The sequence below is a fragment of the Mobula hypostoma genome, chromosome 1, assembly GCF_963921235.1.
Source record: "Mobula hypostoma chromosome 1, sMobHyp1.1, whole genome shotgun sequence".
Lineage (NCBI taxonomy): Eukaryota > Metazoa > Chordata > Chondrichthyes > Myliobatiformes > Myliobatidae > Mobula > Mobula hypostoma.
The window spans coordinates 244,679,557-244,703,495 of NC_086097.1; the positions used below are offsets into that span (position 1 = coordinate 244,679,557).

A 23,939-nucleotide genomic window follows, 5' to 3' on the forward strand; every position below is an offset into this window, starting at 1 on the left:
GCCGACACCATGCTCTCTGGTCTCGTCTGAGCCCTTCCCCTGCCAGAAGGAGGTATAGTCTCTTCCACATAGGGTTCCCGATTCTGCGAGACGTGTCTCTTGGAGCGTTGCGATGTCCACTTGGAGTCTCGACAGTTCATTGTTAATCACTGCTGTCTTGCGTGTGTCGCTGATCTCCCGAAGGTCATCTGATATACCAGTTGTCATGGTCCGTATATTCCAGCATCCTAGTCTGAGCGCTGGCTTCTTTCTTTGTCTTCTAGTTGTACTTGGTGCAGCGTTTACAGTCCACAGTTCGGGCTACTTGTATCCCTAAGCTCCACGCACCCAGTGGAGCGGGCGGACTGTGGCGGGACAGCACCGAATTGGCTGGGGGCTGCCCTGCTTGAGGCGGACGGTAGCTGTCCAGTGAGACGTGACGGTCTCTCCCTCTGTCGAAAGCAACCCCTGGTGCCTTGCTCTACGCCAGTCGAGTGCAGGCTTATAACCGGTAGACTGCTGCTTTCCGTGTTGTGCCATCGCGGTGAGGCGATGCTGGAGTGTCCTCTCCAGGGCGCAGGCCTGGGCAAGGTTGAATGGAAGACTGGCAGTTGCCCATGCTGCAAGTCTCCCCTTTCCATGACACCGATGTTGTCTAAGGGAAGGGCAAGGGCCGATACAGCTTGGCACCAGTGTCGTCGCATAATATAGTTACAGCAGTGCAAAACAATACCATAATTTGATAAAGAGCAGACCATGGGCATGGTTTTAAAAAAAAAACTCACGTCCCGATCAACTCCCAAGTCCCCGATAGCAGGTGGCAAAAGGGAGAAACTCCCTGCCATAAACCTCCAAGGCACCGCCAACTGCCGATGCCTTGGAAGCAGCCGACCACAGCCGACACCGAGTCTGTCCATCCAAAAACTTCGAGCCTCCGACCAGCCCCTCTGATACAGCCTCCCAAGCGCCATCCTCTGCCGAGCGTCTTCGACCTTGCTCCGTCCGCTGAAACAAGCAAGGCCGAGGATTCGGGGCCTTCTGCTCCGGAGATTCCGGTTACTACACAGTAGCAGCGGCAGCGAAGCGGGCATTTCAGAAGTTTCTCCTGCTGTTCCTCCATACTCTCACGTCCATTTCCATCAAATCAGGATTGTGCACGGTCCCCTACTTGATAGATAACAGATATCATTCACCGGAGAGGCCGCACGCGCTGCTATCTTCTCCTCCTCCTCCTTTTCATTTTTTCACCTTTCTTTAAATTCCTGTCTGATTGTATCTTCCTAGGTCTTACTTATGCTTCTTTTTCTTCTTTTGACTCAAATTTACAACCACTCTCATCACACAAGATTTTCTTGCTGTACTATCCTGGACCTTCTCAGAGCTGGACTCTGATTAGCAGTCTTAAATAGCTCCCACATGTAACGTTGTAATTTGTTCACCCCAATTTAGTACTTTCTTGCAAGATCCAGACATCTTTATTCATAGCAATCTCAAACCGTTAGGAGTTGTAATCACTGCTCTCCTACTGAAAGACTACTCACGTGGCCAGGCTATCTACCTATAACAAGGGCCAGATGCAAGCATGAGAGGCTGCAAATACTGGAAATCTGGAGGAAAATGGAAGCGTTAACATTTCAGCCTGAAATGTTGACTGTCCATTTCCCTCCATAGATGCTGCTGACCTGTTGAGTTGCTCTAGGTTTCCAGCATCTGCAGTCTCTTATGTGCCTTCTTTGGCTGGATTATATGCATATTGTTCAAAAAACACTCTTGAATGCACTCAAGAAATTCTATTTCATCTAAACCAGTTGTGCTAAGGAAGTTGCAGATTATATAAAAGATTAATGTAATCAGACCAAATCAATATAGGAGGGGTGAGTGATACGTTCGTGGCCTAAGGGTAGAAAGAGATGAGTTATACAGCTCTTGTTACATGCATATGCAGTTCAACTCTTTGAGTGATTATGCAGAAAGTTTGAAGTTAATAACTCATCTCCTTCTACCTTAGGCCAAAAACTTACCAATCACCCCTGATGAGCTATTAACCTCAAACTTTCTGCATAATCCCTGCATGTACATGTAACGAGAGCTGTATAACTCATCTCCTTCTACCTCAGGCCATGAACTTATCAATCACCCCTGCTGTGGGCACTTTCTGGAGGTCCAAGATCCGTATGCTCCACAACCGCTGGACTGTGTGTGTAAATGTAGGAGGCGACTATGTTGAAAAATAAATGTGCTAGGTTTTCTAAAATTGACTCCGTCTATCTTAGGCCACGAACTTATTAATCACCCCTCATAGTTTCATAATGATTTGCTGCAAGTTTTTGTTTAATTCTCTGATGGATTTGTAAACAAAATCAAAGTTGATTTTATTGTCTTACATTCAAATAAGTGTATCCACAAGAGCAATGAGTTGCAAGAAAAAGTTTGTGAATCCTTCACGTGGTTTTCTGCAACTAATTCACAATAACAGACAAACACAATCTTTCTAAACTAATAACACACAAACAAATGTGGTTTTCATGTCTCTATTGAACACATTTTTGATCATTCACAGTCCAGGCTGGCAAAAGTATATGAACCCTTGTAGTTAATAACTGGTAGACCCTCCTTTAGCAGCAATAACCTCCACCAAGTTTCCTATAACTACCGATCAGACTTGCAGAAAGGCAAGGACCATTCCTTCATACAAAACTGTTTCAGTTCATCAGTATTTCTGGGATACCTTTCATGAACATCCCTCGTCAGGTCTTGCCACAGCAACTCAATTGGATTAAGGTCTGGACCCTGACTTGGCCATTCCAAAACACCCATTTTCTTTTTTTTTGTGTTGCAGATCATTGTCTTGTTGTATCATTCAACTTCTATTAAGCTTCAGGTGATGGACAGCTACCCTGATATTCTCCTGTAAAATAGTCTTGTTATAATTTTGAATTTATTGTTCCTTCCAACGATTGCAAGCTGTCCAGGCCCTGAGGGAGCAAAGCAGCCCCAGACCATGATGCTCCTTCCACCATGCTTCATATTTGGGATGAGGTTTTGTTGTTGGCATGCAGTGCCCTTTTTCCTCCAGACATAGCTAATGGTGTGCATTTCTGCCAAAAAGTTCAACTTTTGTCTCATCTGTCCACGGGAAATTGTCCCAGAAGCATTGTAGAACATCCAGGTGGTCTTTTGAAAACTCCATGTGCAGCAATGTTTGTTTATTTGTTTTTGGAGAGCAGTGATTTCCTCCGTGGTGCTCTTCCGTGAGCAACATTCTTGTTCAAAGTTTGTCTTATAATGGGCACATGAGTGAAGATATTAGCAAGTTCTAGAGATTTCTGCGGGTCTTTAGCTGTTACTCTCGGGTTCTCTTTCACTCCTTCAGCATTGCGTATTGTGCTCTTGGTATGATCTGTGCAGGATGTCCACTGCCAGACAGAGTAGCAACAGAACTGAGTTTCCTCCATTTGTAGGTAACTTCTCTTACTGTGGACTGATGAACACTCAGATCTTCAGAAATGCTTTTGTAGCCTTTTCCAGCTTCATGCATCTCTACAATTCTTCTTCGAAGGTCCTCAAAGTTGTTTTGATTGAGGCATGGTGCACGTAAACAGATCTTTCTTGAAAAGAGCAGGCTCTGTCAGTAACTTGACTTTGTATGTCTTTTTTATGTAGGGCAGGGCACCTCTACAACCCACACCTCCAATCTCATCTCATTGATCGGAACACCTGATTCCAAATAGCTTTTGTAGAAGGCATTATCCCAGAGGTTCACATACTTTTTTTCATACCTAGACTGTGATTGTTTAAATGATCTACTCATTATTGATGAGAAGAAGCACAATTGTTTGTGTGTTATTAGTTTAGGCAGATTGTGTTTGTTTATTATTGTGATTTGGATGAAGATCAGACCATATTTTGAGTAATTTTTGCAGAAAACTGGGTAATTGCAGAGGGTTCACAAACTTTTTCTTTTAACTATGGACGATCCGTACACTGTCCCAAAAAACCCTCTTGAATTCACTCAAACAATTCTATCCCATCTAAACCAGTTGTACTAAGGAAGTTGTAGATTAATTTAAACAGACCAAGTCGATGTGGTTTCATAGTGAATTTGCTACAAGTATTTATTTTATTCTTTGTTGGTTTTGTAAACAATGTCAAATTTGATTATGTCTTGCACACAAATACAGATATGCTCAAGTGCAATGAAAAACATAATTGTAGCACTATCAAAGGTAAATTGCATCAGATACACAACATTCACGAGAAAATATAAATTGTACCCAAATTTATCAAGGGAGAGCACAATTAAAACAAAATAAATGCAAGTCCATTGTAGTACAAAGCGGTCATGGTGTCGCTGTATAGAGTTGTTTTGGTTGGTGCAAGGACCAAATGATTGAAGGGAAGTGGCTGTTCCGGAACCTGGTGGTAACTACTCTTGTTCCTTGTGTATGACCTCCACCGTACTTATTCCACTTGCTGTACTCTTGGGCAGCCTGTTGTCACGTTTGCCTTGTGTTGCTGATAAAACCATCACCCATACCCCAATCAATCCCCTTTTCAATATCAATTAGCTGGGTATACTTGATATGAACTGTAATTACTGTGTCATCACTTCCAGTTAATTGTGTGTCTTTATTTGTGTGCTTAGCTTTTTCTGGTTCTGTTGCAAAGAATGTGTGCATTCTGATACACTGTATTAAACTTTAGTTTTACCATTTTATCTTGAAGTAAGTTTTTAGTTGCTAATGCACCATTGTTCTTCATTTATTTCCTGTTTCACTCCTCTTAGCGTTATCCTGTTTGCTACTTTGTTCAATGGCCTTGGCTTTTTCCGTCGCCTGAAGTTTACTAGTGCCATAATTTGTGTTTCCTTAAGAAGTAAACAGAGGCCACTTTGGCTGAAATGTACGACAACCCACAGAGCAATTCCCTGCTGATTTTCTCCTCCCCCCCCCCCCCCCCCCCGGAAACCTATTCTCCTTGTGTTCCTATGAACTCTACTGGGGCTCCATCAGCAGGCTAAACTCTTGAGGCAGTTTACAATGGCCAGCCAGGATGTGAGAGGAAGCCAAGAACCTGGGGAGAACCCCAGGATTAAACCTGGACTATTAGAACTTCACCAGTCACTTGTCCTCACCCCCCTTCCCCCACTGTCCCTGCCAACCATTACCTGCAAAAACAAACTGGTTAATTTAGTACCTTTTTGTTCAACCATAGAAAAACTACAGCACAGAAACAGGCCTTTTGGCCCTTCTTGGCTGTGCCGAACCATTTTCTGCCTAGTCTCACTGACCTGCATACGGATCATATCCCTTCATACACCTCCCATCCATGTATCTGTCCAGTTCTGTGATGCCACTTTTAGGGAATTCTGTATCTGTATTCCCAGATCCCTCTGTTCTATTGCACTCCTCAGTGCCTTACCATTTACCCTGTATGTTCTACCTTGGTTTGTCCTACCTAAGTGCAATACCTCACACTTGTCTGTATTAAACTCCATCTGCCATCTTTCAGCCCATTTTCCCAGCTGGTCCAAGTCCCTCTGCAGGCTCTGAAAACCTTCCTCACTGTCCACTACACCTCCAATCTTTGTATCATCTGCAAATTTGCTAATCCAATTTACCACATTATCATCCAGATCATTGATATAGATGACAAATGACAATGGACCCAGCACTGATCCCTGCGGCACACCACTAGTCACAGGCCTCCACTCTGAGAAGCAATTCTCCACTACCACTCTTTGGCTTCTTCCATTGAGCCAATGTCTAATCCAATATACCACCTCTCCATGTATACCTAGCGACTGAATTTTCCTAACTAACCTCCCATGCGGGACCTTGTCAAAGGCCTTACTGAAGTCCATGTGGACGACATCCACTGCCTTCCCTTCATCCACTCTCCTGGTAACCTCCTCGAAAAACTCCAATAGATTGGTCAAACATGACCTACTACGCACAAAGCCACGTTGACTCTCCCTAATAAGTCCCTGTCTGTCCAAATACTTGTAGATTCTGTCTCTTAGTATTCCCTCCAATAACTTACCCACTACCGACGTCAAATTTACCAGCCTATAATTTCCCGGATTACTTTTCGATCCTTTTTTAAACAACGGAACAACATGAACCATTCTCCAATCCTCCGGCACCTCACCCGTAGACACCGACGTTTTAAATATATCTGCAAGGCCCCTGCAATTTCAACACTAGTCTCCTTCAAGGTCTGAGGGAATACCCTGTCAGATCCTGGGGACTTATCCACTTTAATTTGCCTCAAGATAGCAAGCACCTGCTCTTTTTCAATCTGTACAGTTTCCATGATCTCACTACTCGTTTCCCTTAATTCCATAGACTTCATGCCAGTTTCCTTAGTAAATACAGACGCAGAAAACCCATTTAAGATCTCCCCATTTTCTTTTGGTTCCGCGAATAGCCGACCACCCTGATCTTCAAGAGGACCAATTTTGTCCCTTACAATCCTTTTACTCTTAATATACGTGTAAAAGCTGTTTGGATTATCCTTCACTTTGACTGCTAAGGCAACCTCATGTCTTTTAGCCCTCCTGATTTCCTCCTTAAGTATTTTCTTGCACTTTTTATATTCCTCAAGCACCTTATTTACTCCCTGTTTCCTATACATGTCTTACAACTCTCTCTTCTTTATCAGAGTTGCAATATCCCTTGAGAACCAAGGTTCCTTATTCCTATTCACTTTGCCTTCATGGCAAAATGAAATTCAGATACATGATCAAATGTGATCTTTTTGAATGGTAGAGCAGGTGCGAGGGGCTGAGTGGTGTAATCTTGCTTTTACTTATTTCTCTAATTTCCCTGTGACATAAAAGGTGGCTATTCAGTCTGAGTTGATGCTGGCTCTCAGAGCAGTCCTCAATCGGATTGCCCACAGAGGTCAAAGCCGTAATCAGGTCAATTGAGCTGTGAGGCAGCAATACTACTGTATGCCTAATTGGTGCAGGACATTTTGTCCATCTCGGCTCCCAAGGGAGGCACATCTTCGCTTCCATTGCTCTTAACCTTTACTCACAGTTGCCCACCAATTATTGTGTTCTTATGCAAACCTTTAAAGTCATAGAGTACTGCAGCATAGAAACAGGCTGTGTTGGCCCATCGAGTTCATAGTGAACTATTAATTTGCCTGGTCTGATTGACCTGCACTGGGACCATAGCGCTTCATATCCTTCCTCATCATGTAGAATTATTTCAATCATGGATTTAGTTACCTGCACTCTTTTTAATAGATGGCCAAATTTCAATACAGTAATTGTTCTAATTTACATAGATTTTCAAAATCTTAATGTCAGATAAATTTTAAAATGGCTACCCAGCTTTTACAGTTGAAGTTGCTGGTGGTGGTTTGCCAGTTGCCAGTACTTTGAGGGTAAATTGAGGGACATGGCAACTGTGTTATGTATCTAGATCAGGTAGAGGCACCGAGAGAATTAGAACAGAGAATACTGACAGGAACATCTGCGTCAGCAGGATCCTGATTTTTAACGTATTGAAACTTGACCAAATGTTTAATACTTTCTGTAATGTATATGAGTGTGAGCACGTGGCCAAGTGGTTAAGGCATTGGACTAGCTACCTGAAGGTCGGGAGTTCAAGCCCCAGCCGAGGGAACATGTTGTGTCCTTGAGCAAGGCACTTAATCACACATTGCTTTGCGACGACACTGCCAAGCTGTATGGGTCCTAATGCCCTTCCTTTGGACAACATCGGTGTCGTGGAGAGGGGAGACTTGCAGCAACTGCTGGTCTTCCGTACAACCTTGCCCAGGCCTGCACCCCGGAGAGTGAAGACTTTCCAGGCGCAGATCCATGGTCTTGCAAGACTAAGGAATGCCTTTAGAACTATTGGAGAGAGAGGCCTGAGGCACAAAGTAACATAGAACATGGAACATGAGAAAGTCTGCAGATGCTGGAAATCCAAAGCAACACACACAAAATGCTGGAGGAATTCAGCAGGTCAGACAAAATCTGTGGAAATAAACAGTTGATATTTAGGCAGAGACCCTTCATTGGGACTGGAAAGCAAAGGGGAAGACACCAGAATAAAAAGGTCGGGGAAGAGGAGGGGGAAGGAGGATAGCTGGGTAATAGGTGAAGCTAGGTGGAAAGGAAGGAATCTGAGAGGAGAGTAGATAAGGAAGTGGGGGGGACCCAGGTGGAAGACATAGAAGTCCAGAGTGAGGAATGGAAGAAGAGGGAAGGTTATGACATAAAGCAGTATGTCATGATGATATTTGGCTGATGATATTGTAATCTACTGAGATCAATCTAACCCTTCCCTTCTACATAGCTGACATTTTTCTTTAATTGATGTGCCTATCTAAGAGTTTCTTAAATACTCCTAATGTATCTGCCTCTACTACCGCCACCACCCTGGCAGTGTATTTCATTCACTTAGCACTGTCTGCATTTAAAACAAAAGGACCCATCTCAAACGTTCTTCCCTCTTCTCTCTCCCACCCCCCCCCCAATACCTTCCTCCAATCATCTTAAAATTATGTTCTTTGATATAAGTCATTGCCACCCTGGGAAAAGGGCATTGGCTGTGCTCTCAATCTATGCTGCTTATATTCGATAGATCTCTTATCAAATATCCTCTAATCCTCTTTTGCTTCAAAGACAAAATCACAAGCCCACTCCTCATGACATGTTTTCTAATCCAGCAGTATCATGGCAAATAACCTCTGCAACCTCTCTAAAGCTTCCTATAATGGAGTGACCAGAACTGAACACAATACTTAAAGTATGGTCTAACCAGAGTTTTATGGAGCTGCAATCTTATTTGTGCCTCTTGAAAGTAATCCTCTGAGTAATGAAGGCCAACACCACAGGTCTTAACAATCCTATCAATTTGCACGGCAACATTGAGTCTGTGGACATGGGACCCAAGATACCTCTGTTCCTCAACACTGTATGAATCCTGCCATTAACTTTATACCCTGCCATCTAGTTTGACCTTCCAAGGTGTATCGCTTCACATATTTCTGGATTGAACTCCATCTGCTACTTCTCAGCAAAACTCTGAATCCTGTCAATGTCCTGTTGTAACCTATGACAACCTTATTGGGTCGACCATGGATGTTGTGTCCCAGCAATCTACACGATGTGCAAGTCAGTACAAGCTGCTGATGAATCTAAAGAAATGGCAGAGATCAGTACTGTTTGACACCAGCAGCATTGGAGGAGTTGTCACTCGGTGTTGAACTCAATATGGGGCTATCTTTAAAGACTCCAGCTCTGGATTTTTCCTTGGGGTTTACTCCCAAAGCCTTCCCCCATGAGTGGGTATTGCTGCAAGTAGCAGAGAATTGAGATCAGGGCTGATGAGTCCGATTTCCCTGAAGTGACTGGTTTTAAGGCTTCTGTAACCTGCTTTTTCCCCTTTCCCAGTCAGTAGAAAGGGTTTCACCAGACTTTGTAGCGAAGCCACATGTAAATAAAGATCAGGAGCTGGACTTAGGCTATTTGAATTGCACACCACTGGGAGCATTTAGTACATAGTGGGAGCTTATGCCTACTACCACTCCCAGCTATAACAACCTTAAGGAACCAGTCTGCTACGCTATCCACACTACTACCAACCTTTTGTCATTTAGTAAACTTGCCCTTCTACTGCCACTCACCCTTCTACTTCCTCATCTTAAGTCACTAATAAAATTCACAAAGAGCAGCGGCTCAAGAACAGGTTCCTGTGAAACAACACTGATCATAGACATCCACGTAGAAAATGCTCCATTTACTACCACCCTCTACTTTCTGTAGGCAAGCCAATTCTGAATCCATGTGGCCAAGTTTCCGTGGATCTCATGGCTCCTGACTTTCTGAATGAGACCCTAACATATAGAACCTTGTCAAACACCATGGTGTGTTGGCCTGTGTTTGTCAGGAAAATGAATTCAATACACACCACATCCACCACTCTGCCTTCTTCAACTTGTTTTATCATTTCCTTGTAAAAAGTCAATCAGTCTTGTTAGGTTCAACCTGCCCTTCACAAAGCCATGCTGATTATCCCTAATCAGACTATGCTTCTCCAGACACTCGTAAAAACTTGTTGTAAGAATCCTTTCCAATAGTTTTCCCACCACTGATATAAGGTTCACTAGTTTATAATGCCCAGAATTATCCTTATTAGTTTGAACAAAGGAATAGCATTTGCAACCCTTGGTCTTTTGAATTACTACTGTGGCCAGGAGACCAACGGAGTATACAAAAATCAGCACCAAGGGTGCAGCAATCTCTTCCCTCACTCCAGACACTCGTAAAAACACACATGGAGTATATCCCATCCAGCCCTAGTGATTTGTTTATCCTGAAATGTCCAGAAAAATAGTCTTGGCCTGTAACATTAACTGTTTATTCCCCTGATGAGTTCCTCCAGCATTTTGTGTGCGTTGTACTGGATTTCCAGCATCTGCTGAATTTCTTGTGTTTATGACTTATTTGTCCTAATGATTTTCAGAAGGTACAACACGACCTCTTTTTTTAACTCCAACATGTTCTAACACATAATCATGTTTTATACTATTCTTGCAAACGTCAAGGTTCCTCTCACTGGTAAATAGTAAAGCAATGTATTTATTAAGGTCCTCCCCTACTTCTCCAATTCCAAGCACATTTCCTCTTTTATCCTAGATTGCTCCTACTCTTGCTTCAGTCATTCTGCTCTTCACATGTGCAGAACACCATTTTCAATCATAGAAATGTAGAAAACCTACAGCACGATACAGGCCTTTAGGCCCACAAAGCTGTGCCAAACATGTCCTTACCTTAGAAATTACCTAGGGTTACCCATAGCCCTCTATTTTTTTAAGCTCCTTGTACCTATCCAGGAGTCTCTTAAAAGACCCTATCGTATCTGCCTCCACCACCATCGTCGGCAGCCCATTCTAAGCACTCACCACTCTCTGCATAAAATCTTACCCCGACATCTCTTCTGTACCTACTTCCAAGCACCTTAAAACTATGCCCTCTCGTGCTAGCCATTTCAGCCCTGGGAAAAAGCCTCTGACTATCCACACGATCAATGCCTCTCATCATCTTGTACGCCTCTATCAGGTCATCTCTCATCCTCCGTTGCTCCAAGGGGAAAAGGTCACTCAACCTATTCTCATAAGGCATGCTCCCCAATCCAGGCAACATCCTTGTAAATCTCCTCTGCACCCTTTCTGTGGCTTCCACCTCCTTCCTGTAGTGAGGTGACCAGAACTGAGCACAGTACTCCAAGTGGGTCTGACCAGGATTCCTGGCATTCAGTTTTCTTTTTGTTTTATTTTATTGAGATACAGTGTGGAACAGGCTCTTCCAGCCCTTTGAGCTGCGCTGCTCAGCAACCCCCAATTTAATCCTAGCCTAGTCATGGGACAATTTACAATAACCAATTAGCACGTCTTTGGACTGTGGGAGGAAACCAGAGCACCTGGAGGTCACAGGCTGAACGTACACACTCCTTGCAAACGGGTAGGAATTGAAGCCAGTTCAGGTCGCTGGTACTGTAAAGTGTTGTGCTGTCCCAATTAACATTAACAAACTTGCTTGAAATTTTACTACACTGAATTCTCTCATTAGCAATTTGTTAAATTGTCCTTTGTTTAATTTCATACTTTTGCAGTTGGGCTGAGGTGAAAACCGGTGCATTTTTCCTTTGATCAATTCACACACTTAGGTGATTATTAATTTTATTTCACATAAAACTGTTCCCCATCACCAATATTAACCTGAGTGAATTTGCTTCATTTATCTTTGCATTACTTTCCGAGCAAAGTTTTCTATACTCTGGTGCAGTCCTGTATCTAAGGGCAGTTAAAGATTATGGGCTTCTGGTCCTCAATTACCTTAGTTGCATTCTTCTTGACCTGCCAACTTGAATTTCAAGGACAGCAAATATATTTCTTCTTGATATTAATCTTTAACGTTTGTAGCATCTCAGCCATCACTGTTATTGATGGTAGACATGGGAGTTCTAAATATTTCTATGGATCCTAATAAAACATAGAACTGTGAATGTCAGGGCGTGAAAGAGTGTTATTGAACAGGGAGACCTTGGGTTACAAATAAATAGTTCCCCGAAAATGGCTACCCGAATAGGTGGATGAAGAAGGCACATACATGCTTGCTTTCATCATATATGACATTGAGTAGAAGAGTTGGGACATGATAAGGCAATAAGGTTAGGAACGGAGTTAGGAAATTTGGCCTATCAAGTCTGCTTTGCCATTTCATGTCTGGATCCGTTTTCCCTTTCAGCCCCAGTCTCCTGCCTTCTCTCTGCATCCGTTCATGCCCTGACTAATAAAGAATCTATCTATTTCTGCCTTAAATATACCCAATGACTTGGCCTCCACAACCACCTGTGACTTGCCGCTCTCTGGCTAAAGAAATTCCTCCTTGTCTCCGTTCTAAATGGACGTCCCTCTATTCTGAGGCTGTGACCTCTGGTCTTAGTCTCCCTCACCATAGGAAACATCCTCTCGGCATCCACTCTGTTAAGGCTTTTCAACATTCAAGAGGTTTTGATGAGAATCCCCCCTCATTCTTCTGAATTCCATCGAGTACAAGCCGAGAGCCATTAAATGCTCCTCATGTGATATGCCTTTCAGTCCTGGAATCATTTTCATGAACCTCCTTTGAAATGCCTCCAATATCAGCATATCCTTTCTTACATAAGGGGCCCAAAACTGCTCACAGTACTCCAAATGAGGCCTCGTGTTATGGTTGAACAAAATGTTGGTAGGACTGCACTTGGAATATCGTGTGCAGTTCTGATCACCACACTATAGGAAGGATGTGATTAAGTTTGAGATGGTGCATAGAAAGTTCTCAAGGGCTTTGCTGAGACTAATATAAGACCATAAGACAAAGGAGCAGAAGTAGGCCATTCGGCCCATCGTCTGCTCCACCATTTTATCATGAGCTGATCCATTTTATCCTATTTAGTCCCACTGCCCCGCCTTCTCACCATAACCTTTGATGCCCTGGCTACTCAGATACATATCAATCTCTGCCTTAAATACACCCAATGACTTGACCTCTACTGCTGCCCATGGCAACAAATTCCATAGATTCACCACCCTCTGACTAAAAAAATTTTTTCGCATTTCTGTTCTGAAAGGGCGCCCTTCAATCCTGAAGTCATGCCCTCTCGTACTAGACTCTCCAATCATGGGAAACAACTTTGCCACATCCACTCTGTCCATGCCTTTTAACATTCGAAATGTTTCTATGAGGTCTCCCCTCATTCTTCTGAACTCCAAGGAATACAGTCCAAGAGCGGACAAACGTTCCTCATATGTTAACCCTTTCATTCCCGGAATCATTCTAGTGAATCTTCTCTGTACCCTCTCCAACGTCAGCACATCCTTTCTTAAATAAGGAGACCAAAACTGCCCACAGTACTCCAAGTGAGGTCTCACCAGCGCCTTATAGAGCCTCAACATCACATCCCTGCTCCTATACTCTATTCCTCTAGAAATGAATGCCAACATTGCATTCGCCTTCTTCACTACTGACTCAACCTGGAGGTTAACTTTAAGGGAATCCTGTACGAGGACTCCCAAGTCCCGTTGCATCTCAGAACTTTGAATTCTTTCCCCATTTAAATAATAGTCTGCCCGTTTATTTTTTCTGCTGAAGTGCATAACCATACACTTTCCAACATTGTACTTCATTTGCCACTTCTTTGCCCATTCTTCCAATCTATCCAAGTCTCTCTGCAGACTCTCCGTTTCCTCAGCACTACCGGCTCCTCCACCTATCTTCGTATCGTCAGCAAACTTAGCCACAAAGCCCTCTATTCCATAATCCAAATCGTTGATGTACAATGTAAAAAGTAGCGGCCCCAACACTGATCCCTGTGGAACACCACTGGTAACCGGCAGCCAACCAGAATAGGGTCCCTTTATTCCCACTCTGTTTCCTGCCAATCAGCCAACGCTTTATCCACGTGTGTAACTTCCCCGTAATTCCATGGGCTCTTATCTTGTTAAGCAGCCTCATGTGTGGCACCTTGTCAAAGGCCTTCTGAAAATCCAAATATACAACATTCACTGCATCTCCCTTGTCTAGCCTACTGGTAATTTCCTCAAAAAATTGTAATAGGTTTGTCAGGCAGGATTTTCCTTTAAGGAATCCATGCTGAGTTCTGCCTATCTTGTCATATGCCTCCAGATACTCTGTAACCTCATCCTTGACAATCGACTCCAACAACTTCCCAACCACCGATGTCAAGCTAACAGGTCTATAATTTCCTTTTTGCTTCCTTCCCCCCTTCTTAAATAGCGGAGTGACATTTGCAATCTTCCAGTCCTCCGGAACCATGCCAGAATCTATCGACTTTTGAAAGATCATCGCTAATGCCTCCGCAATCTCCACAGCTACTTCCTTCAGAACACGAGGGTGCATTCCATCTGGTCCAGGAGATTTATTGACCTTCAGCCTATTCAGCTTCCTGAGTACTTTCTCTGTCGTAATTGTGACTGCACACACTTCTCTTCCCTGCCACCCTTGAGTGTCCGGTATCCTGATGTCTTCCTCAGTGAAGACTGATGCAAAATTCTTGTTCAGTTCCTCTGCCATCTCCTCATCTCCCATTACAATTTCTCCAGTATCATTTTCTATCGGTCCTATATCTACTCTCACCTGTCTTTTACTCTTTATATACTTGAAAAAGCTTTTAGTATCCTCTCTGATATTATTTGCTAGTTTCCTTTCATAGTTAATCTTTTCTCTCTTAATGACCTTCTTGGTTTCCTTTTGTAAGGTTTTAAAGACTTCTCAATCCTCTGTCTTCCCACTAATGTTTGCTTCCTTGTATGCCCTCTCCTTAGCTTTAACTTTGGCTTTGACTTCTCTTGTCAACCACGGTTGCATCCTTTTTCCACTCGAAAATTTCTTCTTTTTTGGAATATACTTGTCTTGCACATTCCTCATTTCTCGCATAAACTCCAGCCACTGCTGCTCTGCTGTCTTTCCCGCCAGTGTCTCTTTCCAGTCAGCTTTGGCCAGTTCCTCTCTCATGCTACTGTAGTTTCCTTTACTCCACTGAAACACCGACACATCAGATTTCGGCTTCTCTTTTTCTAATTTCACAATGAATTCAATCATGTTATGATCACTGCCTCCTAAGGGTTCCTTCACCTCAATCTCTCCAATCACCTCCGGTTCATTACACAATACCCAATCCAGTACAGCCGATCCCCTAGTGGGCTCAGCAACAAGCTGTTCTAAAAAGCCATCTCGCAGATATTCTACAAATTCTCTCTCTTGAGATCCAGTGCCAACCTGATTTTTCCAATCTACTCGCATGTTAAAATCCCCCACAATTATCATAACACTGCCCTTCTGACAAGCCTTTTCTATTTCCAGTTGTAATTTGTAGTCCACATCCCTGCAGCTGTGTGGAGGCCTATAAATAACTGCCATCAGGGTCCTTTTACCCCCGCTATTCCTTAGCTCAACCCATAAAGATTCTGCACCTTCCGATCCTATATCACCTCTTTCTAATAATTTAATATCATTTCTTACCAATAAAGCCACGCCTCCCCCTCTGCCTACCTTCCTATCCTTCCGATACACCGTGTATCCTTGGACGTTCAGCTCCCAGAGATATGCATCCTTTAGCCAGGTCTCAGTGATGGCCACAATATCATAGCTGCCAATCTGTAGCTATACAACAAGATCATCCACCTTATTTCTTATGCTGCGTGCATTTAAGTACAACACCTTAAGACTTTGATACTTCTTGCTTTGATTTCACTGCAACTTTATTGCACTGCAACTCATCCCAATGGCTACACATTTGCCCCATCAGCTGCCTGTCTTTCCTGACATCTTTACTGCTCACTATCTTAGATTTATTTCTGTTTTCCCCTTACTCCGCTCTATCATTCCGGTTCCCATCCCCCTGCCAAATTAGTTTAAACCCTCCCTAACAGCTCTATTAAAACTTTCCCGCCAGGATATTGGTCCCCTTCGGGTTCAGGTGTAACCTGTCCTTTTTGAACAGGTCATACTTCCCCCAGAAGAGATCCCAATTATCCAAGAATCTGAAGCCCTGCCCCCTACACCAGTCTCTCAGCCACGCATTCATCTGCCTGAACCGACTACTCTTGCCCTCGCTAGCACGTGGCACAGGTAGCAATCCCGAGATTACTACCCTGGAGGTCCTGCTTCTCAGCTTCCTTCCTAACTCCTGGAAATCTCTCTTCAGGACCTCCTCCTTTGTCCTATCTATGTCATTGGTACCAACATGTACCAAGACAACTGGCTGCTCACCCTCCCCCTTTAGAATATTCAGGACCCGATCCGAGACATCCCGTACCCTGGCACCTGGGAGGCAACACACCATGTGGGTATCTCTGTCAGACTCACAGAATCTCCTGTCTGTTCCCCTGACTATGGAATCCCCCACGACTACCGCATTTCTCTTCACCCTCCTTCTCTCCTGCACAACAGCGCCAGGCTCAGTGCCAGAGACCCGGTCACCGTGGGCGTCCACGTCAGGTCATCCCCCTCAACAGCATCCAGAACAAGATATTTGTTGCTGAGGGGGACAGCCACAGGGGTGCTCTCCACTATCCGGGCATTTCCCTTCCCTCTCTTGACAGTGACCCAGTGTTCTGACTCCTGTAGCCTAGGGATGACTAGGCTATATGAGAGACTGCATAGGATAGGACCTATCCTTGGAGTGAAGCAGGCTGAGCGGGAACATTATCGATATAGGTAAAGTACGTAGTCTTTTTTTTCCCCAGAATGGGATTAAAAATGGGCAAAACTAGTGGGCATGGGTTTGAGTTGAGTGGGGAAAGATTTAAAGGGGACCTGAGAGACCAGTCTTTCACAGGAAGAAGTGTGGTGAGAATATGGAATAAGCTGTCACATAAAGTGGTAGAGGTGGTACAATTATAAAGTTTAAAAGACATTTGGACAGGTACATGGATCAGAAAGCTTTAGAGGGATATGGACCAAATATAAGGAAGATGCCTTCAACAGCCTGGATAAATTGGACTGTAGGGCCTGTTTTCACACTGAGGCGCTGATTCTTATTAACTCAATTAGCCTGGTTTAATTTTACTAGCATCTGAATTATTCCTATATTCCCTTTTTATTGTAATTCCATTTGTTGCTCTAATTCTGAAAATAAGATGAATATTAATCAGTCCTATGAAGATGCTCTTTTTTTCCATCTCAAGCATATGAAATATTGGGTACAAAAGGGATGAACTAATCAATAAGGTTATAAGGTCTGTTTACAAACAAAGCGGCATGATATTCAAAAATACTTTCTTGATTCCCATGTAAAATTGTAATCAACTCTTTTTCAGTATGTTTGGGAGCGATTAACATCAGGGTTTAAACACAAGAACTTTCGAACTCGTGAAGCAGTCTGTCTATGTCTCATTACCACACTCAACACGTAAGTCAGCATCCTTGTTCTGCTTAATTTCTTCAACTGTCAACACAAATGAAGTTAAACTACAGCTTTTTAAAGGACTACAACTAAATTTCCTCACATACAATTGCAAGAAAAAGTTTGTGAACCCATTGCAATTATCTGGTTTTCTGCATTAATTACTCATAAAATGTGGTCTGATCTTCATCTCTAAGTCACAGTCTGTCCAAGGTATAAAACACAAAAATTGTACTTAACATGAATTAAGTACTTAACACATTGTTTAATCATTCACAGTCCACGCTGGCAAAACTGTGAACCCGTGTATAATAACTGGTAGAACCTCCTTTAGCAACAATAACCTCCAAGTGTTTTCTGTAGCTGCTGATCAGACTTGCACAATGGCGAGGAGAAACTTTAGACCATTACTTCATACAGGTGATGGACCGCTACCCTGACATTCTCCTGTAAAATGTCTTGATACAGTTTTGAATTCATTGTTCCCTCAACGATTGCAAGCTGTTCTGGCCCTAAGACAACAAATCAGCCCCAAACCATGATGCTCCTTCTACCGTGCTTCACATTTGGGATGAGATTTTGGTGTTGGTGTGCAGTGCTCTTTTTCCTCCAAGCATAGCCAGCAGTGTGCATTCTACCAGAAAGTTCAACTTTTGTCTCATCTGTCCACAGAACGTTGTTCTAGTGGTCATTGCAAACTTGAAATCTGCAGTGGTGTTTTTTTGGAGAGCAGTAGTTTCCTCTGTGGTGTCCTTCCATAAACATCATGGAATTTAGAAGGATGAGAGGGGATCTGATTGAAACATATAAGATTATTAAGGGATTGGACACGCTAGAGGCAGGAAACATGTTCCCGATGTTGGGGGAGTCCAGAACCAGAGGCCACAGTTTAAGAATAAGGGGTAGACCATTTAGAAAGGAGTTGAGGAAAAACTTTTTCACACAGGGGGTTGTGGTTTTGTGGAATGCTCTGCCTCAGAAGGCAGTGGAGGCCAATTCTCCAGATTCTTTCAAGGAGGAGTTAGATAGAGCTCTTAAAGATAGCGGAGTCAAGGGATATGGGGAGAAGGCAGGAAAAGGGTACTGATTGTGGATGATCAGCTATGATCACAGTGAATGGCGGTGCTGGCTCGAAGGGCTGAATGGCCTACTCCTGCACTTATTGTCTATTATCATTCTTGTTCAGTGTTTTTCTTATAGTGGGCACGTGAATGTCAACTTTAGCAAGTTCTAGGGATTTCTGCAGGTCTTTTGCTGTTACCCCTGGGTTCTTTTTCACCTCCTTGCATGTTGTACTCTTGATGTGATCTTTGCAGAATGCCCACTCTTAGGGAGAGTAGCAATAGTACTGAATTTCATCCAAAATTTTGTGTTACTCCAGAGGTTCACATACTTTTTGAACCTAGACTGTGTTTGTTTAAATAATGTACTCAGTATTGATGAGAAGTAGTACTATTGTTTGTGAGTCATTAAATACAAGGGTCGAGTCAGAAACATTCATAACGTGACCCAGTTAATCCTGATACCACGTGCCAGACAAGAATGTCTGAATGTCTGGTACGACATGCTTTTAAAAAAAAAAGTTTAGGTAGAATGTGTTTGTCTATTACTGTGACTTGGATGAAGATCAGACCATGTTATGAGTAATGTAGAAAAACAGGTAACTTCAAAGGGTTTGCAAACTTTTCTCGCAACTGACAGCGGAATTAGGTTTTTGGCCCATTGTGTCTGCACCATTCTTTCTTTCTTTTTAAATCTTTTTATTAAATAAGTATACAAAAAGGTAAGCCATATAGACACTAATACATTGTTAGAATATAATAAAATTACAGAAGATATTAATACAAAAAAAAAACTACAAACAATGTAATTTAAACATAACATACCAAGGTAACATAATAGTATACTAATTTTATATATATATATAAATAGAGAAAAAGAAAAAAAAACCCCCAAAAAAAACCCACCGTGCAACTAACTAAAAGCAAAGCAAAGCAATGGGCTAACTTGAAACCAAACAGAGTTAAACTTAAAATCACGTCCTCAATCCCGACCTCCATTAAAAACAGTAAAAAAACAAGAAGGGTACACCATTAAATCATGACAGATTTATTTTTCCTCTCCACACTATTCTCCTGCCTTCTTCGAGTACATTTGATACCCTTACTAATCAAGAACCTATCAACCTCTGCTTTAAATATACCCAATGACTTGACTTCCACAGCCACCTGTGGCAATGAATTCCACAGATTCGCCACTCTGACTTTATTTAAAAAAAAATCCTCCCAGTCTCTCTTCTGAAGGGACATCCTTCTGTTCTGTAGATGTGCCCTCCCTCTGATCCTAGAATCTCTCACTGTTGGAAATATCCTCTCTACATCACCTTATCTAGGCGTTCCAATATTTTGTAGATTTCCCCTCCCCCATTTTTAAAAAAATCCAGTAAGTCCAGGCACAGAGCCATCAAATGCTTTTCATGTTAATTTTGCATTCCCAAGATAATTCTCATAAACTTCTGGTTTTCTCTAGTGGCAGCACATGCTTTATTAGATGTGTACCATTTCTTGGATAAGGGGGACAACATGCGGATTATCCCAAACAAAAGAAAATCTGCAGATGCTGGAAATCTGAGCAACACTCACAAAATGCTAGAGGAACTCAGCAGGCCAGATGGCATCTATGGAAAAAAAAAGTACTGCCGACACTTCGACCCGAAACATCAATTGTACGCCTGGCCCGCTGAGTTCCTCTAGCGTTTTGTGTGTGTTGATGGGGATTATCCCATTTGCCTGTTTTGCTCAACATTCTTCTGAACTCTTCCTCATCATGTATCTGTCCAAATGTTGTTTTTAAACATGTAATTCTGTCTGACTTTTCCACCACTTCCAGCAGTTCTTTCCAATACCACCACCCTCTTATGTTGAAATCTTTGCCCACTCATCTTAAACTAATGCCCTTTAGATTTTGACGAAATGTTTAAAATTTTTGGAGGAAAAAGACTGGCTATCTATTGCCATCCATTTTATAAACCTTAATGATCACCCCTCAGGCTCATCCTCATCAAGCAAGACATTTACCCCCCTTCCCGCCCCCCCCCACCTCCGCCAAATTAGTCCCTCTTCAGAACTCAGGTCATCTAGTCCAGGCAATGTTCCTGTCAAGCTTCTTCTCATCCTTCCTATTAGCATGATACAACCAGATTACACACAATATTCAAGTGCGGCCTAATCAACAAATTGTATAACTGTACCATGAGCATCAACAAATTGCGATAATTGTTTCACAGTAGATAATTTGTCATTATTTTTTCTTGAGAAGTACTGCATGCTGCATGCTAGTGTGCAGAATTTAAGATAAATTGGATTAGAGTGGAGATGATGTTTTCTGTGTGTTTGTTTCAAAACAATTAAATAATTGCAATCTGATTTGTTCAAAAACTATTGTAACTGCTTTTTTTCCAGTTATGGAGCACACCCATTGACCTTAAGCAAAATAGTTTCGCACATTTGCAGTCTACTTGCAGATCCAAATAGCCAGGTATGTATTTTTCAGTGTTTCTTACTAATGTAATATATGGAATTATAAATAAGAACATTAGGTATAAGAACAGAATTAGGCCATTTGGCCCAACAAGTGTAAATGTAGGGTAAAAAAAATCATTGTCTTGATAGTTGGCAACCCAGGTTCAAATCTGCTGCTGTCTGTAAGGTGTTCGTGCATTCTCTCCGTGACAGCATGGGGAGTGTACTCTTCCATGTTCTCTGGTTTCCTCCCGTGTTCCAAAGACGTATGGATTAGTAGAGTTTATTGGTCATGTGTTTAATTAGGAGGTATGGGTTTGTTGGACTGGAAGGGTCTGTTACTGTGCTGTATTTTTAAATAAAAATAAAATTAAGGAAGTATATATTTTTCAGTGCAATTTTTGAAGTTCCATTTTTGAAAATTCCCCTGATTTTCCTGAAAACAGGTTAATATTTTGTACTAAATATGTTAAAATTTAGCAGAAACTGATAATGTACCAGGAAAAGTGAATTATTTGGTGGCATTCTATCTTTTGCATTAAGTGCGTTTTTGAAATAATTACCCAAGTTCAATGGTCATGAAACAATCCATGAATACAGCCAAATGAAACAGTGTTCCTCTGGGGCCAGGCTGCAAAATATACACAGCAAATATCCAGTCACACAAAAAAAAATGTTTGTGTGTGATTTGTTCCTCAAATTCAGTTCACAGGTGAATGCATGCACATAAACTAGCTTGTCATTCCAATGATTAGCCACTGGAGGGCAGCACTGACTGGAGAGGCCAGTCCCCAAACGAGCATGGATGCTACACCACAACGCCTCCGTCCAAGACAATTACCTGTCTTTGCGCTGCATGCCATCACTACACTGCACAGTAATGAACCAATCATTAGTGCTCAGTGTGAGTAGAGGAATGTGCTGAGTGAGACCTCGACGAATGATGCAGGGACACAAGTGCAGCTTCTGCCATAGAGATTGGGAAATTTAAATGTTATTAAATTTGGGATATGAATGTTGTGCCTTGCTGCTTCCAGGAAACGGATACAGCATCCTTGGGGCCCCATACCACCAGGTTCAGGAGCAGCTATTTCCATTCAACCATCAGACTTCTGAACCAGCATGAATAATGTCACTCACCTCAACTCTGAGCTGATTCTGGAATGTATAGACTTGCTGTTGAGAACACCACAATTCATGTTCTCAATATTATTCATTTATTTATTCCTAATTGGTTTATTTTTTGTATTTGCAGTTTGTCACCTTTTGCAAAGTTATTTATTTAGTGAGGTAGAGCGCAGGGAAGGCTTTTTGAGCCACAAGACCCAACAATCCCTGATTTAACCTTAGTCTAATTTAGGACAATTTCCAATGATCAATTAATCTACCAACCAGTATGTCATACATATGGGAGGAAACCAGAGCACCCAGAGGAAACTCACGCTGTCACAGGAAGAACATACTTGCTCCTTGCAGACAGCAGTGGGAATTGAATCCACATTGCTGGTACGTAAAGCGTTGCACTAGCCACAATGGTACTGTGTTTGTGTGTAGTTTTTCATTGTTTTTTATTGTGTTTCATTCCTGTACTGTGAAAGCCTGCAAGAAAACTAATCTCAGGTAGTATATGGTGACGTATTATATACTCTGATAATAAACTTACCTGGAACTTGGAGCCTCGGCATTCTCCCTGGCGCCCCTGGCATTAGCATCTTTTGGCTGCACGTGCATCATTTGAGGGGAAGTGCAGCAACTTGTCAAGATGTCATTAATCAGCAATTGTGATCTCCACCAGTTACAAAAACAAGGACCCAGCTCCCTCTGAGTGGGTAAAGAGCATTTAAACTGGGGCTCCAGTGAGTGGACTGGTGAGCCATATTCTGAACTATCAAATTTTTTGGATGGCAAATTACCAGTGTTTTACTGCACTCAGCTAGTTACCTGTCCGTGCAGCTCAAACTTCCTGTGTGGCACTTGATCAAATGTCGTTTGGAAGTCCATAATATATTGCATTACTTATGTTTCCTTCATCAGCCTTCTATCACTTGATCAATAAAATTCTACCAAATTACTTTTATGACTTGATCGTTCCAAGTCTTTGCAGGCATTTTTTCATCAATCAATCTACCTCCAATTCTGTTCTTGGTTATTGTTTCTAAAACTTGACCTGCTACTGAAGTTAAACTGATTAATTGAGTTAAATATAGTATGTTTAATTCAATTAATCAATTATCAACTAAAGCTCAGCATTTAATACCATCATTCCCACAATCCTGATTGAGAAGTTGCAGAACCTGGGCCTCTGTACCTCCCTCTGCAATTGGATCCTCGACTTCCTAACTGGAAGACCACAGTCTGTGCGGATTGGTGATAACATATGCTCCTCACTGACAATCAACATTGGCGCACCTCGGGTGTGTGCTTAGCCCACTGCTCTACTCTCTATATACACATGACTGTGTGGCTAAGCGTAGCTCAAATACCATCTATAAATTTGCTGATGATACAACCATTGTTGGTAGAATCTCAGGTGGTGACGAGAGGGCGTACAGGGGCGAGGTATGCTAACTACTGGAGTGGGGCCGCAGCAACAACCTGGTACTCAAGGTCAGTAAGTTGAAAGAGCTGATTGTGGACTTCAGGAAGGGTAAGACGAAGGAACACATACCAATCCTCGGAGGAATCAGAAGTGGAGAGAGTGAGCAGTTTCAAGTTCTTGGGTGTCAAGATCTCTGAGGATCTAACCTGGTCCCAACATATTAATGTAGTTATAAAGAAGGCAAGACAGCAGCTATACTTCATTAGGAGCTTGAAGAGATTTGGCATGTCAACAAATACACTCAAAAACTTCTATAGTTGTACCATGGAGAGCATTCTGACAGGCTGCATCACTGTCTGGCATGGAGGGGCTACTGCATAGGACTGAAAGAAGCTGCAGAGGGTTGTAAATCTAGTCATCTCCATCTTGGGTATTAGCCTACAAAGTACCCAGGACATCTTCAAGGAG

At 42.5% G+C, this 23,939-nt stretch overlaps 1 protein-coding gene across 28 annotated transcripts in view; it reads left to right on the forward strand.

Moving 5' to 3' along the window:
* Positions 1–23,939, forward strand: part of clasp2 (cytoplasmic linker associated protein 2) — a 354,796-nt gene that overhangs the window by 36,816 nt on the left and 294,041 nt on the right. For all 28 annotated transcript variants that reach the window (XM_063066415.1, XM_063066422.1, XM_063066446.1 and 25 more), the window contains exons 4-5: positions 17,326–17,417; positions 20,873–20,948. In XM_063066415.1, the coding sequence (XP_062922485.1) occupies positions 17,326–17,417; positions 20,873–20,948 (168 nt within the window). The remainder of the gene's footprint in view (positions 1–17,325; positions 17,418–20,872; positions 20,949–23,939) is intronic.